Below are 15,427 nucleotides of genomic sequence, written 5' to 3' on the forward strand. Positions count from 1 at the left end.
GGACTAAGGTAACTGCCTCAGCCAACTAGAGATCCCCAGTTCTAACAAAGACTATCTGTGAATGGTAATCAACCATTTATGTGGGGCAAGACCATTACTAGTTAGATGTGAGTGTCTGCCCATCCTTCCCTTCCTGCCCAGGAAGAGCCATCAGAAAGCAGATGAATGCATATCTCTACTCAGTCTCACCTAACCTTCCTGTGTTGGTGGCTGTCTAGAGGGAATGTACAAAGTGTAGTTGTCATTCATTCAGAAAACTTTATTTTGGTTCGGTCAAACCATAAAAGCACAAGTAATTAAACAATTTACAGTTTCAAGAAATTGGGATATAAACAAAACTATACATTAATATCATTGTCAATGCAATTCTTCATCCTTAAAATTAATCGTTGTGGGAAAAGATTTATAAAAGATAGATACATTTAAAAGTTTAAATTAAGTATTACATTTAAAACGATAAAACTTCCCTAAGTCTACACATCTCGAGGGGATGGCGCAAACCACCTTCTCTACAACTAATTAGAAGTCCACAGTTTGGTTTTAATATTAGTAATAAGGCTCTAAGGTTTAGGAAGCAAGTTCCTACGAATATTCCACATGTAGAGCAGGAACTTAGCTAAAGCAGTCAGATAAACTGGGCCAGTATCTATCTTTAAAATCTAGTAGAAGACAAGAGAATTCCTAATGCCCATATTATTTCACAATTGGATAATCCAATACTGCCTGATTGACTCATACGCCAAACAGAAGAGGGTAACATGAATCGCAGTTTCCTCTTCCTTTAGGCAACCAGGGCAAAGACTGATAGTGCCTCTCACCCACTTAGCTGTGATTGCATTTAATGGTAAGGTTCCATACCTGAATTTGAGGTACAACTTCTTAGCCAGTGTAGGTAGTATGGGATCTATCACCTCTTCAAATTTATAATAAGACTTAATATAAAAAAAACATACGTTAGGCTAGAGGTATTTGCAGACCGAAACAATTTCATTAGGTTATGCTCTTTTATCGTGTTTGCCAAAGTTATCTTAGGAATGGCTGAACAGGACTCCTCTGGGGTAAACCATAGGCTATCCATACCCATCAGGATGAAAGAATGTCTTATATAGGATAGCTAAGGAATTCTCCCAGCCCCTAAGGTTGCCATTACCACCTTTAGTTCATCCCGATAGTTAGCCAGCTCGGGTGTACTCCATAACCTCCGCCAATATAAGAGTGGGCGGGAGGCAATTGCATCCGCAATCGGTCGAATATTTAGGTCAAGTCTTAATGGCATCAATGGTGTGTTTCTTGGAATGCTCAGGATTTGCCTAATAAAATTGATTTCAGTGGTTGTTAAGTCATTCGATGTAGTGTGCCCCCATAGTTCTGCCCCGTATAATGATGCTGACCTTGCTTGGACTTTGTAAATTTCTAGAGGAGGACTTATAATTTTTAAAACACATGGGCATATTATCAAGGGATTTATCTCTGCTTTTTTGGCTTTAAAAGGCAAGAAAGCGGAGATAAAATTATTTCCCTATTACCTAGCTGTCGCTAACACCAGTTAGCGACAGCTAGTAGGAGATAGCGACCATCTTTGGCCCCGCTTTGCATGTCAGAAAAATTTATCACTAATGACATGCAAAGTGGGCGTGCCAAGATGTCAGCGACTGGAAACAGTTGCTAACATCGCTATCTCCTATTACCAACTTTTGGAGATATTCGCACTAAGCGCGAATATCTCCAAAAGCTAACACCTGCCCAGGAGCAGTTCTTAGCCATGTTATCCAATGGGAGGTGGATAACATGGCTAAAAGCATTAGCTCGGTAATGCCTGAATATCGCTGATTTTTCAGTGATATACATGCATTATTGCCGATTTTTATCGCATTTATGATAAACCTTGGTAATACCAAGGTTTATCTGCGATAAAAATTGCCGCAGCTCGGCGATACTTTTTTCTCGCTAACCAAGCAATAGCGATAATTATCGCTATTGCTTGGTAATATGCCCCACACTTTCTTTGAACCTTTAAAATACCCCCCACTGCCTGTATTAGTTTTAAATTAGCTCTGGCCTTCTGGGGGCCCCACCCCATTTTATAATTCAGAAATAAACCCAAATAATCAAAAATGGGTACCCTTTCGAGGGGTCTGCCTTCCATCAGCCGATGAGGGCAATTGATAGTGCTGGCATTAAAGACCATATACTTAGTCTTATTGATGTTAATTACTAGGTTCCTTTTCTTACAGAACTGGGCAAATTGATTTAACACCCGCTGCATGCCCATAGCTGAGTTTGAGAGCAGCAGGGTGTCATCCGCAAACATAAGTGCGGGGAATCTTTGGGACGCCAGTTTTGGGGAGTCTATATCTTTAATAGCAATGAGATCTTCTATCAAGCCATTAAGGAAGAGGGAGAAGAGGATCGGGCGAGTACACAGCCCTGCCTCACCCCCTTCACGACCGGAAACGGGGCCGTCAATTGGCCATTCTTGCCGTATCTGACTCTTGCAAATGTCCCATTGTGGAGTCGTTTAAGCTGGTATCATAAGTATGGCGGAACCCCCATATCCAGCAATATACTCCATAGCTGGTTTCGGTCCACCATATCAAATGCTGATTTCAGGTCCACGAAAGTTAGGTACTGACTACTAAGCATGGGCGGAAAATCCGTTCCGCTCGCGGATTTTGCGGATTTTCGGGAAATTCGCAATCCGCGAGATTCGCGAATCTCCCGCAAAATCCGCAAATCCGCGAGCAGCGGATTTTGCTCGCACTGCTCGCACTGTTCGCGTGAGTTCGCGCCCCGCGAATAAGTGCAAAATTGCAGAAATACGATTTTAGCAAAACTGAAAGTAACTACTTACCAGGTTCAAAAGTTCAGGCTCATCATTAGTAGCCATTTCCTGTAGTGCTTCCTGAGGGGCCCCTCCAGAGTTCAGTTGCCAGTTGAAACTATTATGTGACCCTGCTCTGAACCTCAGAATAGTTACACATATGCCACAAAGGTCCTGAATTACAGCTAAGGGAGACAAGCAGGAGCCAGGCTGGAAGTTAAAATCCATTAATCAGCCCCTAATTCATTATTGTCAGTTGGGGCAGGGCAGGTGTTGTAACTAATTTTGCAACAATGAAAGCACTTAGCAAGTGCAAAAGATCACTAATCAGGGCGCAATAAGGAAGCAGGTGCCAGCTAAAAAAATATTCTGTGACACATTAATCAGCCCCAAATTAATTCAGGTCACTTGAGGCAGGGAAGGTGTGCTTTGCTTTGCCGAAAATAATGTACACTGGACAACCAGAGGGTGTGGTGATGAAACAGAGGGTGGCATGGGTGGGCCAGAGGGTGGCATGAGTAGTCAGAGAGTGGCAGTGGTGACAGAGAGTGGCAGTGATGAAGAAGAGTGTCCCAAACAGGCTGGACACGTAGAAACAACAAGTTCGCAAAACTTGCGACCCGACAGGTAAGTTCGCAAATTGCGAAATTGTAAAAACCCTCGCGAACTGGCAGAAACACGGGCGAACACAAAAAAAAAAAAATCCGCAAATTCGCGGGAATTCGCGGATTTTGCGGATTGCGAATCCGCAAATCCGCAAAATTCGCGGATTGCCAATCCGCAAAATCCGCTCATGCTTACTGACTACCCCCTTCCTAAACAATATGTTTCCAGTACAATACCTGGAGCCTAAATAGTTGATCTATTGTTGATGTTCTGGCCCGAAATCCCGCTTGTAGCGTAGTCAAGATATTATTGTCGCTAATCCAGTCCTGTAATCGTTGTAGTAGGACCCTTGCATACATTTTCTGTGACACGTCAATAAGGCTTATAGGCCTATAGTTCACAGGTTCCAGCGGTGATCCCTTTTTAAAAATAGGGCTAACCTCCGCCCCATCCACGTGCAGGGCACGGCTAGACCCTGGAAGATTGCGTTAAATAATAGTAAAATATAGGGTATCCAAATCACCTGTTCATCTCTGAAGAGATCACCAGGTATCTTATCTAAGCCAGGGGCTTTCTTCATTTGAAGCTTAGTTAGAGCAATCTGGACCTCTGCTATTGTACATGGCGGTATACTCCACGTGGGGTCTGGTGTTAAGAGGCTTGGTGGAAGTTCACTTGCCGCTGGTGATGAGTTTGAATACAAATCTCTAAAATAAAGGTGCCATCCTTCCTCAGGAATATTTAAATCAATGGTAGTCTTGCCCTCTGGTTTCCCTGTGTGATCACTGCATTGGAACTGCTGCTGCACAATGCATCTGTAGCACAGGCCCTTTCATCCTCCATTGATGGTTGCCTCAATAATGATACTAAACTCCCCATCACAGCTCTGCAGCTCCTTAAAACCGACATTTTGCCCCTACTGAACGATGCATCCCAAACTCCGGCTTAGCATCACAAGCCCTCATCGCTGGGATGTTCTATGACAATGCAACAGGACCTCACAATACAACTTGGGAGCATCTTGGAACCAAAGCATGGTATCACCGGTGCGACGCATCTTCAATGTATAACCACGCAAACCAGGATTTAAGGGACTCTGCTTAGTGGGCCTAAATGGGTCTCTGTAGCTAGCCCACGATCCATTGTGGAAACCATGAACTTATGACTTTGTCCCAGGCTGGTGCGACCATATATCCACAGTTGACACTTTACACCTTTCGGCACTATTTACTCTAAAAACATCAAAATTCAATATCTCTGGTTTTACCAATTGGATTTTTGTAATTTTGGTCTTTATTCAATTTTACTAATCTGATATGTAATCTTTTGTGAGGTGTTTTTGCTGTTTTACTGTTTGGAGTTTGCCCAAATACTTCACACATTGGGCCTCATTTATGAGAAATGACGCATCGCTGCATGAAAGCAGCGATGCGCCACTTCTCAGTGCGCACTCCTTGCGACATACCTGATGCGTCATATTTACTGTGACGCATCATGTCGCAAGGAGTTACAGATACGTCAGTATTTCTGACGTATCTGTATGGCGCAAAAGTGACGCATTGCTGGAGTGTGTCACAAAAGTGAAGCAACCCCAGCAATGTGTCCTTTCACATGGGGCAAACCCCATGTGAAAGGGATTGCGTCAGTCTTACACCTGCTGTGAGGCAGGTGTAAGATTTTTTTTTTGTGAACCTTTATTAGTAGTACAAGCATTTACAAGTATGGGCCTACAACCATCCCGGCCGGCCGCTAAGCAGAGCAAGAGTACAGCAAGCAATACAGAAAATTATAGCAGTTCGAAATCCGGGGTCATAAAAATACCAGGACAGATCTTGTAATCAGATGTACAAACTTGAAATCAGGATTTGAGAGGTTCATTTTCAAATAAGGAACTAAAAAAGGGTGTCGCACAGTCGTACACAGTCCTACAATACTGCGCGCGAATCAGGATATCTACAAACAGTACAGATATGAAGGAAATATCGGGGATAAGATACACAAAGCAGGAGAAATGCAGGCACAACCCCGGCACGTAGCGAGTCTAAACCCCACCCCTCAAAACTAAACATACTGCAGGGACCATGAACGACGACGACACTAAAAAGAGAAGAAAGACTAAAGGGCCATAGAAACAAATACCGAACAGACACCAACCCCCCACCCTGCACACCCGCAGAAGGCCATGGCCTACCCCCCCAGCAGCGTGCTGTCGCCCTATTAGAGACCCGAAATATAGAAAGAGAGAGAAAAAGAGCAAAAATATAAGTGGAGGAGGGCCCTCGGTCTTGCCGCCCGACCCCGCCCTTCGCCCCTACACCCAGGAAAATCCCAGAAACGAAGTAGAATAATAATGAAGCACATCAAGTCCAGGCCACAACATCAATGGAATCCCGGTCAAACATACCCACTGCACCGTCAGTCAACAATAAAGCCAATAGACTCTGAACCACATCATCCCTGACCCTGTCTGGCAATGGTACCGCCAGAAGTCCACTTGTCAATCGGTTTACAGAACAGCCTGGAAGATCCAAACGGTCTGGGCGGGTCAGGTCGGAGCATAGCCATAGGAAAGTACAACAATCCAAACCCATCCGAGTATAGACAGCGGAGAGCCGATAATGTCGACGTTGACCCCGGGAACTTCCCAGAGTTCACACACAATAGTACCATCCAGGAAAGGAGAGTCACACAGTCCGGCAAGCGCCACGACATTGCTGGGACAGTCCAATAAGGAAGATAGTGTTCCATCCCCAGCCGCCGATTGAATGTGTGTTCCGAATAGACGCCCACATGTAGAACCATGTCGGCCCAAGCAGTCACAGGAACCGGGTCCTCCGGCGGGTCCCGGTACGTAGGCGGAGCTGGGGCTCCCTCCGTGGACATAGCTGTGGGCTCGCCGGCACTCCCTTGGGATCGGACTGTGGCCGCTAGAGACGGCGAGACAGCAATGGCGGCCCTTCTTCTACCCAGGTCCCGAGCATGGCAGATCAGGGTCTCGTGCAAAATCGTTAGGGCAGCCAATACGTCCTCAGATGTGGGCTCCTGCGTACGCTGCAAGCATCCCGGCCCCATCCGTGTGACAGCCGTCCGACCTGGACATGGACCGTAGAGGAGGACACCAGCCGCCATCTTAGTCAATTTGGCCCCGTCCCTCTTCACCTCACTCAGGGACCAGGCCCCAATGCGGGGCGCCACAGGATGCACAACCGGGGCTCAAAACTGTGAGGCGGGCTCCCCGGAGGAGAGTCACCAAAAGGCAAAAATCCCTGCCGCACCCCGGGAGCCGCCCGCCTATATCGGGGGCAATCCTTGGTTATGCCCGGGCAAAGAGTTAGGGGAGGGGGCGGGAGTCATGCGCCCCCTCCGATCCTGTTTTGCCACACTGCCCACAAAGGGTCACCGCCAAGTGGATCGGGCTGTCACCGCCATCAGCGGCCCTTCAAGTCAACGGCACCCTCCGACCGGCTCCTCACCGCCACCAACGGCCGTTGTTGCAGTCGCGGCCGGATGCACGTCCAAGTCAACGCCCGGTCCCATCACCACGTGGGCCGCAGAGCAGTCGGGGACAGTTCTCAGGGCCTGCCGCACGCAGGAGCCTCAGGAGCAGATGGTAATTGCTTGTTCTCCTTCTCCTATTAAAGTACGCCTTCGTGGCTCAGGCTAAATGTCAGGATATATGTGTGGGGCGGAAGGGCTCACTGAGCCGAGCGACTATGCGGCCATTTCGAATGCCTGCTTGGCTCCTCCCCCTCCAGGTGTAAGATTTTGACGCATTTGAGTCCTAGAAGTGGCACAGAGAAATCTGGTAGATTTGACTTTGTCACTTCTATGACCCTTTCTTGGGTGCGAACACCCCCCTGCATACATTATACCTGGCGCAGGTATAATGTAGTGCAGGGGTTTACAAAGTGACGCATCTACCTAGATGCGTCACATTGTAAATGTGGCGCAACAAGGTGCATTTTTTACACTGCTGGTGCGTCACAAAAAGTGACACACCAGTGGTGCAAAAGTGATGCAAGGGCTTATAAATGAGCCCCATTGTCTCTAAGTTATGCCTGACTGCTCTGTGCCAATCTACCAGTGTGTGAGCACAGGATCATTTGTGGTTGCTTGTGCCTTACCCTGAATAGAATCTGTACTTGGTACTTGACCAGGGCTCACAACCCAGAGTCTATTATCAATCCTGACTTTTTTGAGGGAACTGGAAGAGTATGAGAGGTACCCCTTAAACAATGTCAAGGGAAATAGGGTCAACCAACCAATGTACAAAGAAAGAATTCCCTTGAACAGAACTAGATAAACAAGGCACGAAGGTCAAAAAAACAATAAAAAGATTCACTAATGTAAAAAGAATTCTTAACAATTTATTGAAAATACAAATGTTAAAAAAGTGGACATACAAGAACCACTGTAGCAAAATTTAAAAAACAACAATAAAACTGTTTGACATTCAATATTGACCAGCAAGATTGAAACATAAAGACAGAACACAGTGAGACATGAAGCTTGTACAGTACTAAATGTATAATCCAACTCTGTTTCCAACACCTATGTTGTGCACACCACAGAATACCGGAGCCAGAGAGGCAGGCAGTCCCTGACGGAACAGCAGTGATATACACCCAAGCGCCACAGGGACATGACGAAAGCGCCTCTGGTACCTTTTTTAGAAAAAAAAACCTAGAACCAGGGAAGCCAGCAGTCCCTCTGCGCCATAGTGTGAAACATTAATTCACGACGCAAGGACACGACTGAAGCGCCTCTGGTCTTTCAATAATTAAATGAAAACGTACCACAATGCCTAAATAATAGACAACAGCTAAAGTCAACGCCTTCAAGTTCCAATATCAGGAGTCTATTTGATATGACTTTTTTAACCAAAGAGGGGAACATACAAAGCCCAAATCTTTACTAAAACACGCTCCGGTGTAATTAATAACGAAAATCGGACCACATTCAAAAGAGAATCTCAAGGGAGATCATGTTGACCCACTCACTACGACAGATAAAGAACAGTGGTTCTTGTATGTCCACTTTTTTAGCATTTGTATTTTCAATAAATTGTTAAGAATTGTTTTTACATTAGTGAATCTTTTTATTGTTTTTTTGACCTTCGTGCCTTTTTTGAGGGAACAAGAGGTTATTTTTAGACTTTTGAGCTAAAATATGCAGGAGCTGACCCTAGAGTTATGGGGGCATTTGACTAAATCCAGTATCAAGGAAAATGCCAAAATGTATGATTAAGTGAATAAGGCAAGTAGGTAGGTCATAGATTCAGGTAGTTATTGGTTAGGAGGACTGGGTTTTCTGCCATTGCATTCCAGCGAGCTGTCAGGCATTCTATTATAAATGTCTTGGAAGCTATGGCTGTGCTAGAGGAATTGTGATTTTTAGTGTTTTACAGTCTAGCTATAATCTTGTAGTTACATTTGTAGGAGTAAAACATGAGTCCACAGAATCAGATGATAGAGATGAGCACAGGTAAATCTTGAAGAAATGTGTGTTTCTGTAGGGATGAAATATGACTTGACTTCTCTCTGAAAAGAATGAGAATATCCAGGGGACGGCAATACTTGAATTGTTGCATAATAATTAAATAGAATACGAGGGGACATTAGGTTGAAGCATCAGTGCAAAAAGGGATATAGTTGTATTTCTATGATATACAGTATTAAAGTCTCCATATTAAATGCATATTTAGGAATAATTTAATTATATCATCTTGGAAACTCAAGGCTGATGTCTGAGTTCTTGGGCTCCATTAAATTGTTGCCAGCATTATGCATTGTAATTTTATTAATTAACCCTGGGCAAAGCACTACGCTATCTCGTGTAGTTTGCGAAGTTTGCGCTACTTTGCACTACGTGCATTTCACGTAGCACAGTGCAAACACGCATAGCGTAGTGCAGTAGTCATTTTTTGCTTGCTCGCGGTCCTCAACGTCAAGTTGGCGACCGCGAGCAATCAAAATGACCTCCCGGCAAGACTTTTTTCTCGTTCGGGATCAGCAACATCAAGTTTCCAATCGCGAGCGTGGAAAATAAACCTCCCGACAAGCTTCTCAACGTGGGGATGTCAGGTTTCTCATTGAGAGTGGTCGCATATGCTTGCGACTGCTTGCGATGAGAAACTACCAGTCCGCGTTGAGAAAGCTGCCAAAATCTACTTGAGCGGCAGTAAAAGACATCTCGCACTGTGCAAGATGCCGTTTGCAGTGATTGCACAGTGCGGACAAGCATCCAGCACTGTGCAATGATTGCGAACAGCATACTATGCAGCTTGCGTAGTGCTGAGCGTAGCACGCGTAGTGTGAAGTGCACTTTGTGTAGCTCGGCGTAGCACTACTTCGCGAACTACGTCCAGGGTTAGTAATAATATTTAAAAAAATTATCTCCATTAGCAGGTGTGTGTTTGGGATGAGTGGTGGGCGGGTGGGTAGCGGGGTAAATTGAGGCATAGGGGACACGAAGGGAGGGTGCAAACTAAAAAAATATTCGTTAATTTTTTTAAATGATCTTCTGCCGGACGCATCACACATTGCACTCTTCTGCCTCTCTTCTTCAGGCACAGGCTCCCAGAATGAGAGCAGCTTCAGGATTGGCCTGAGCTCCCTCAATTAGCGCTCCAAGACAGACTGGGGGGTTGAGACGGCCTGCCAAACTATAATGAGCAGTGAAGGGAGTTCACTACCACTCCCCTCAGTGCTAATACCCCCAAGGTCCCGCCCCCAAGACTCGGCAGGATAGGAGAAATAAAACAAGTGTAATTTTATTTGTCCTTTCGTGCCCTTTTTTTTGAGGGGTGGTGGTGCTGATAATTTCATCATAGTTTGAAAAACCTGTAAACCAGTTACTCTCCCAGGAATCAGGCACTTGGAGTTTCAGATCATTTCTGCCTCCATTTTACCGAATTATTTGCCTTCTTATGCAGAAGTCCAGCAACAGATGCAGTGATGTTTCTGTTCTTGCCCTCCAAATTTTCTGAATTGCCTCGTGCAACCACAACTGCACCATCTACAAAAAAATCCCATTTACTTACTTTACTTTCTTTATGTACCCATAAGGTATTTCTGTTGGTACTCAAATGTCAAACATACTAGCAATATGGCTTGACATAAACTGTTTCTTGAGTTAGTACTCCTCCATTAAAATTAGGAAAAACAAAGAGAGGAAAACTCGGGTTCTTTTTTTGTGAAACAACTTGTTGTGTTTATTTTCAATAAGTCTTCCTTAAAAGAATCGAATGAATTCAGAAACGCATTGATCAAAGGATGTCAGCTGACACGTGTTTCGCCCGTATGGTCAAGTCGACCAGGGCTTTTTCAAGGCTTTTGTTATAGTATAGTTATGCATCATGAGGATAATTTGTAGTTTCAAACAACTTTTGTCTAGTCAGCTTTCAATGTATGCCGAGAGTATTATTATTTGTGTTTAAAGTCAGGGGGCATGGTCCAGGGTCAATCCTGCGTCAGTGCTTCTCACTGGGCCTAGTGAGAAGCACTGACGCGGGATTGACCCTGGACCATGCCCCCCTGACTTAAAACACAAATAATAATACTCTTGGCATAATTTTAAGGCTGACTAGTCAAGAAGACTTATTGAAAATAAACAAAACAAGTTGTTTCACAAAAAAGGACCCGAGTTTTCCTCTCTTTGTTTTTCCTAATTTTAATGGAGGAGTACTAACTCAGGAAACAGTTTGCATGAATCACTTTTGAGGCCTAAGAGGTCCCGAGCCTCGAGTAAACCTCCTCCGAAAATATTTGCTCTTAAACTGCCCAATACCATCCAGTACAGGAATCCCAGGACCTCTTTAACCTAAAATCTGTCAATATGACTTCACCTTCACAATAGTTAGAATTAATACACAATTAGAGCTCTTAAACCACACATATCTAAGTTGTTTCTTTAAGAGTGGCTGGCATTACGGATCAAAATAACTGACTGTAAAATGTTTAGGATAGGTCTAAGAATTAACCTGTCTGTCGAAGGATACTCTTTCGTGGATTTGTGGTTATCTGAGTGAAATGTATTTCCCATTGTATTATTTGCGTGAATCTCAAATATATATATATATATTTGTTTTAATTGACTGAGAGATATATTTTCATAGATTAACCACTGAGATTGCATCTAGGCACAAGGCTTGGTCAGGGCTTAAGTATCATACTACAGAACAACCTGGACAAACTACATTTATGCATAACTGAAAGAACTCCTTTACATTTGCTTCTCTTGTTTCTGTTCTGAATTGCAGGTGTTACAACGGTTCTCACAATGACAACACTGAGCATCAGCGCAAGAAATTCTCTCCCCAAGGTAGCCTACGCCACCGCCATGGACTGGTTCATAGCAGTGTGCTATGCCTTTGTATTTTCAGCTCTGATTGAATTTGCCACAGTAAATTACTTCACAAAGCGAGGCTATGCCTGGGATGGCAAAAGTGTTGTTCCTGAAAAGGTAATCTACAAACAAACTTGTCAGTTCAAGTGGTAAAAATATGATGGGTGGTATGAATGGCTCATGATTATTTTGTTTTGTTATCATATTTTAATCTCCCTCCTCGTACCATAGTTTAGGTTCTTGTGTTAAATTGTTCCTCATAGTCGTTTACTGATTTCATGTATTTCGCAGCCACAACCCCGGGTCTTGTTATTAAGGCAACATGGCCCAGTGGCAGAGGGCTTTGCGAGCTTTGCATGCACTGTGCCATGGCATCTGTGCAGCTTAGTTGTTAAAAGTACCGTTTCTCTGGCACAACCAATCAGCCGCCAGATTTCCTTCGAGGACTGGTGAACTGAAAGAGGAGGAAGAGGGAGTTAAAAACAAAAGTTGGAGAACCCCACTGCAAATGGTTGTTGCTGTTTTCCGACTTTGCCCTCACAGCAGGCATCTACAGGAGCTCCCTGGGATCGTTTCCTTCTAAGAAGGAAAGAGTACACGAGTCATTTCACTTAGGATTTCCTGCATCTGCTCAGCTTCACAGTCAAGCCTCCTCTATTCCGGTGAAACCGATAACCTTTAATTTCCTTGGAGCATGTTGCAATTGACGAGGTGAAACAGCGTGGCAAGAAGAGCAGCGTCAGGACATCAGGCCGTCCGGTCGCTCACTGTCCACTCCTGCATCAACCTGCTCCTTTTAAGAGTGAAACAAAGATTAGGTAAATTAACGGATTCCAATCCAAACATGCATAGCAGAGTTTTAAAATACTTGGTGAATCAGCAAGAGAAACCTGGGATCAAGTGCAGTGGGTGTCGACGCCCACATTTGATGACGTCCAGTTTAACCTTCCTTTGACGAAGGAGGCCATAGAAATGGAAACTCCATAGGAAGTGGAGTCAGGAGCTATGTGGGCGCTCATATTGGTGTGAAAGTTAACCTACCACTGTCCCAAATTAAACCTGTTGAGATGTAAGAGTGCCATGCTGCGGATAATGTATGAATGAATGAGGTTATATTTATAATGCACAGCTGCTGCTTCATGGGAAGCTTCCTGGCACTGAAATATACAATGTATGGAGACCAAGTTAGAAAACAATTAAGTCTGGTGCCCGAAATACTTGAAACATGCAGCATTCAGCTTCAGGATTTTCTCTACAAATTGGCCATGCTCCAGTGACAATCCTTGTATCCGATTTGGAGAAGAGTGTGTTATCGAATTCTCCCCGAAGCAGTGAAAGATCTGATATTGCCTAACATGAGTTCTGGCATAGATCAAAAACATGACGAGCTGAGTTAGAAGAGCAAACTTTCTGGTTTGTCACATGCCCAGTAGCAATTTAATAACCAAAAAGAGCCTGTCCATTAAATGGGACTATCTTTCCCCTTCTGATGCTTAGTAGAAAACAGACAGTTGTCTTTAAATAACAGGTTTCCCCTTGGTAGCATGCTTCCTCATTGGGTTCTTCTAATTCTGCTCCATTAACCGCATCGCTGCTGCATTACATGCTCAGCTCGTCATCAGCACAGCTCGTCATCAGCAGCGAAGGTGTTAAAAATATATATATATATACCTCTGGAGGCTAAGTCTTCTGTTTTTTCACCTTTACCACCTCCTTCTTTTTCAGTCATGCACAGTAGCCTCTGCTTGACGTGTGTGACTTTGTGTACCTGCATTTCTTAGGTTATTCATTAAGGCTGAGTTGCCTCACACAAAGGTCACTCTTTATAGCCATGTTTAGGCTGCTGTCTTTGTGTCACTCCACGTAGAACTGGGAAGCTGTAGGCTTCGGACACTGTAGTGAAGAGGAAATGCTTCCTATATTCAGGTCATGTGTGAGATCTTGTACGTATCTCTGCTGTGGACCAGGAGTGCCTTGGAAGGTGATATTTGGTAGTCTCCTAAGAAGGAGAATTGAAAGAGGATCAGCTATCTCTTCGTGGCCTAAACTGTTGTAGACTAATTCTTCTGGCTTACTCAAAATGCAGTAGACTCCTGAATTACACCCTCAGCTGGGCACAAGCATTGAGACTTTGGTTCATGATCACTTTGGAATTTTAAGAAAATAAAGTCTGATTATGTTTTTCTGAGTTGCCATATTGTACCTTTGAATGTAAGTTTTCAAACCCCTTCTTTGTTTCAATGAACTTAATATGCACTGTTTCCCACACACATCCAACGAGAAACCGATGGTAAAAGATCCACAATCTCCGATGCAAATACATGTTAAAAATACTTTTTTTCTCATACTGAGATTTTACTTTGGCTCCAGCATTGATATGTTTGCTCTACTCTTAGTACCTGCCAAGGATATTTTCTCTTGTGTGTTTCTGATGCAGGCACAAGTCTATTTGTCCAATTATCGAGGTTTATTGTAGAGGTATTAGAGCAACCCAAACTGCTAGTCAGGACACTGATTATACCAAAGCAGAGTGGAGTCAAAGTCCCCTTTCTTATTAATACCTCAAAATACCCCTTCGACTTATCAGAACTATACAGCCAATATTAAACATTGCTTTGTATGGAAACACAAAGGCTTCTATTGTTTAAGTGCAAGTCATATCGACAAGGCACAGGATACGCTCAATAATCTGTTATCATATCATGAGTATCTGGTTATCTATTAGCATATTGTGCAGATAGATTGTTTTTTTTAATTTTTATTAGCCCCTCTTACTGTGCCGTCCCAAGAACCCTAACTGCATGGTGTGCTCACATATAAAATCACAATTGACAGCTATCCATTTCCATATTTCTTTCTGTATCACCATAGAGGTAAAAAAAATATTTTCTTGAATAATTTAGATCAATTTAATTGGGCTCAAGTCAGTGTATCTTTCAATGTAAGATGCACAGACAAAAGCAAAAATGCCTCCTAGCCCAAATTCATATTTTCAGTTTGAAGATAAACGTGTTTACTTGCCTGTAGACATTTTTACTGTCTTGTACCAAACAATTTTCCCAATGATGTTGATACCAAACCCAAACTCATTCTCACAGTCCTATCATTTGAAATTCAAACCATCTTTCAAATGGGCATGTATTTAATTGAGCTGATAAAATAACAAGAGCATGTTACTGTAAATTGACATGTAGTAAAAGTTGAAGTGACAATACATTGTCAATGGAATATATTTTTTACACTGATGGGCTGTAACATTGGTTTGTGAATTTAAGTGAGTGATATAGTGATCCCCATTACCACTACTTAAGTCATTGTATAAATGCTATACTTGCTGGAAATGCTGGTATCTGTAAAATAGTTGGACTGTGGGAGGGAACAACTGTTTGACATGGGGGATGCTATGAGCCATTGTTCGTACTGAAAAACAGATGTTTTCAATAAACGCACACAAACCTGGGCTTGTTATTGGCGAAGCTTGTCCTTTGCCTCTCTTCAGAAGTTACTGTATGCGCTAAGGGCTAGACACTAAAAGGTAGTGTGGTGTATAGGTCCCACATGAGTAACCAAACAGGTATAAATCACTATGCTGCCTTTTCCAATATGGAGTCGAGGGACTTATGAGGAATAAGATTGGAGTTTGTTTAAAGAATT

The 15,427-nt window shown here is 43.5% G+C and overlaps 1 protein-coding gene across 1 annotated transcript in view; it reads left to right on the top strand.

The window, feature by feature from the left end:
• Positions 1-15,427, top strand: part of LOC147702816 (gamma-aminobutyric acid receptor subunit alpha-1) — a 536,635-nt gene that overhangs the window by 502,988 nt on the left and 18,220 nt on the right. Inside the window, exon 9 of the mRNA XM_086931399.1 lies at positions 11,688-11,890. Within this exon, the coding sequence (XP_086787525.1) occupies positions 11,688-11,890 (203 nt within the window). The remainder of the gene's footprint in view (positions 1-11,687; positions 11,891-15,427) is intronic.

The sequence above is a fragment of the Lissotriton vulgaris genome, chromosome 7 (assembly GCF_964263255.1).
Source record: "Lissotriton vulgaris chromosome 7, aLisVul1.2, whole genome shotgun sequence".
In the NCBI taxonomy this organism is placed as follows: Eukaryota; Metazoa; Chordata; class Amphibia; order Caudata; family Salamandridae; genus Lissotriton; species Lissotriton vulgaris.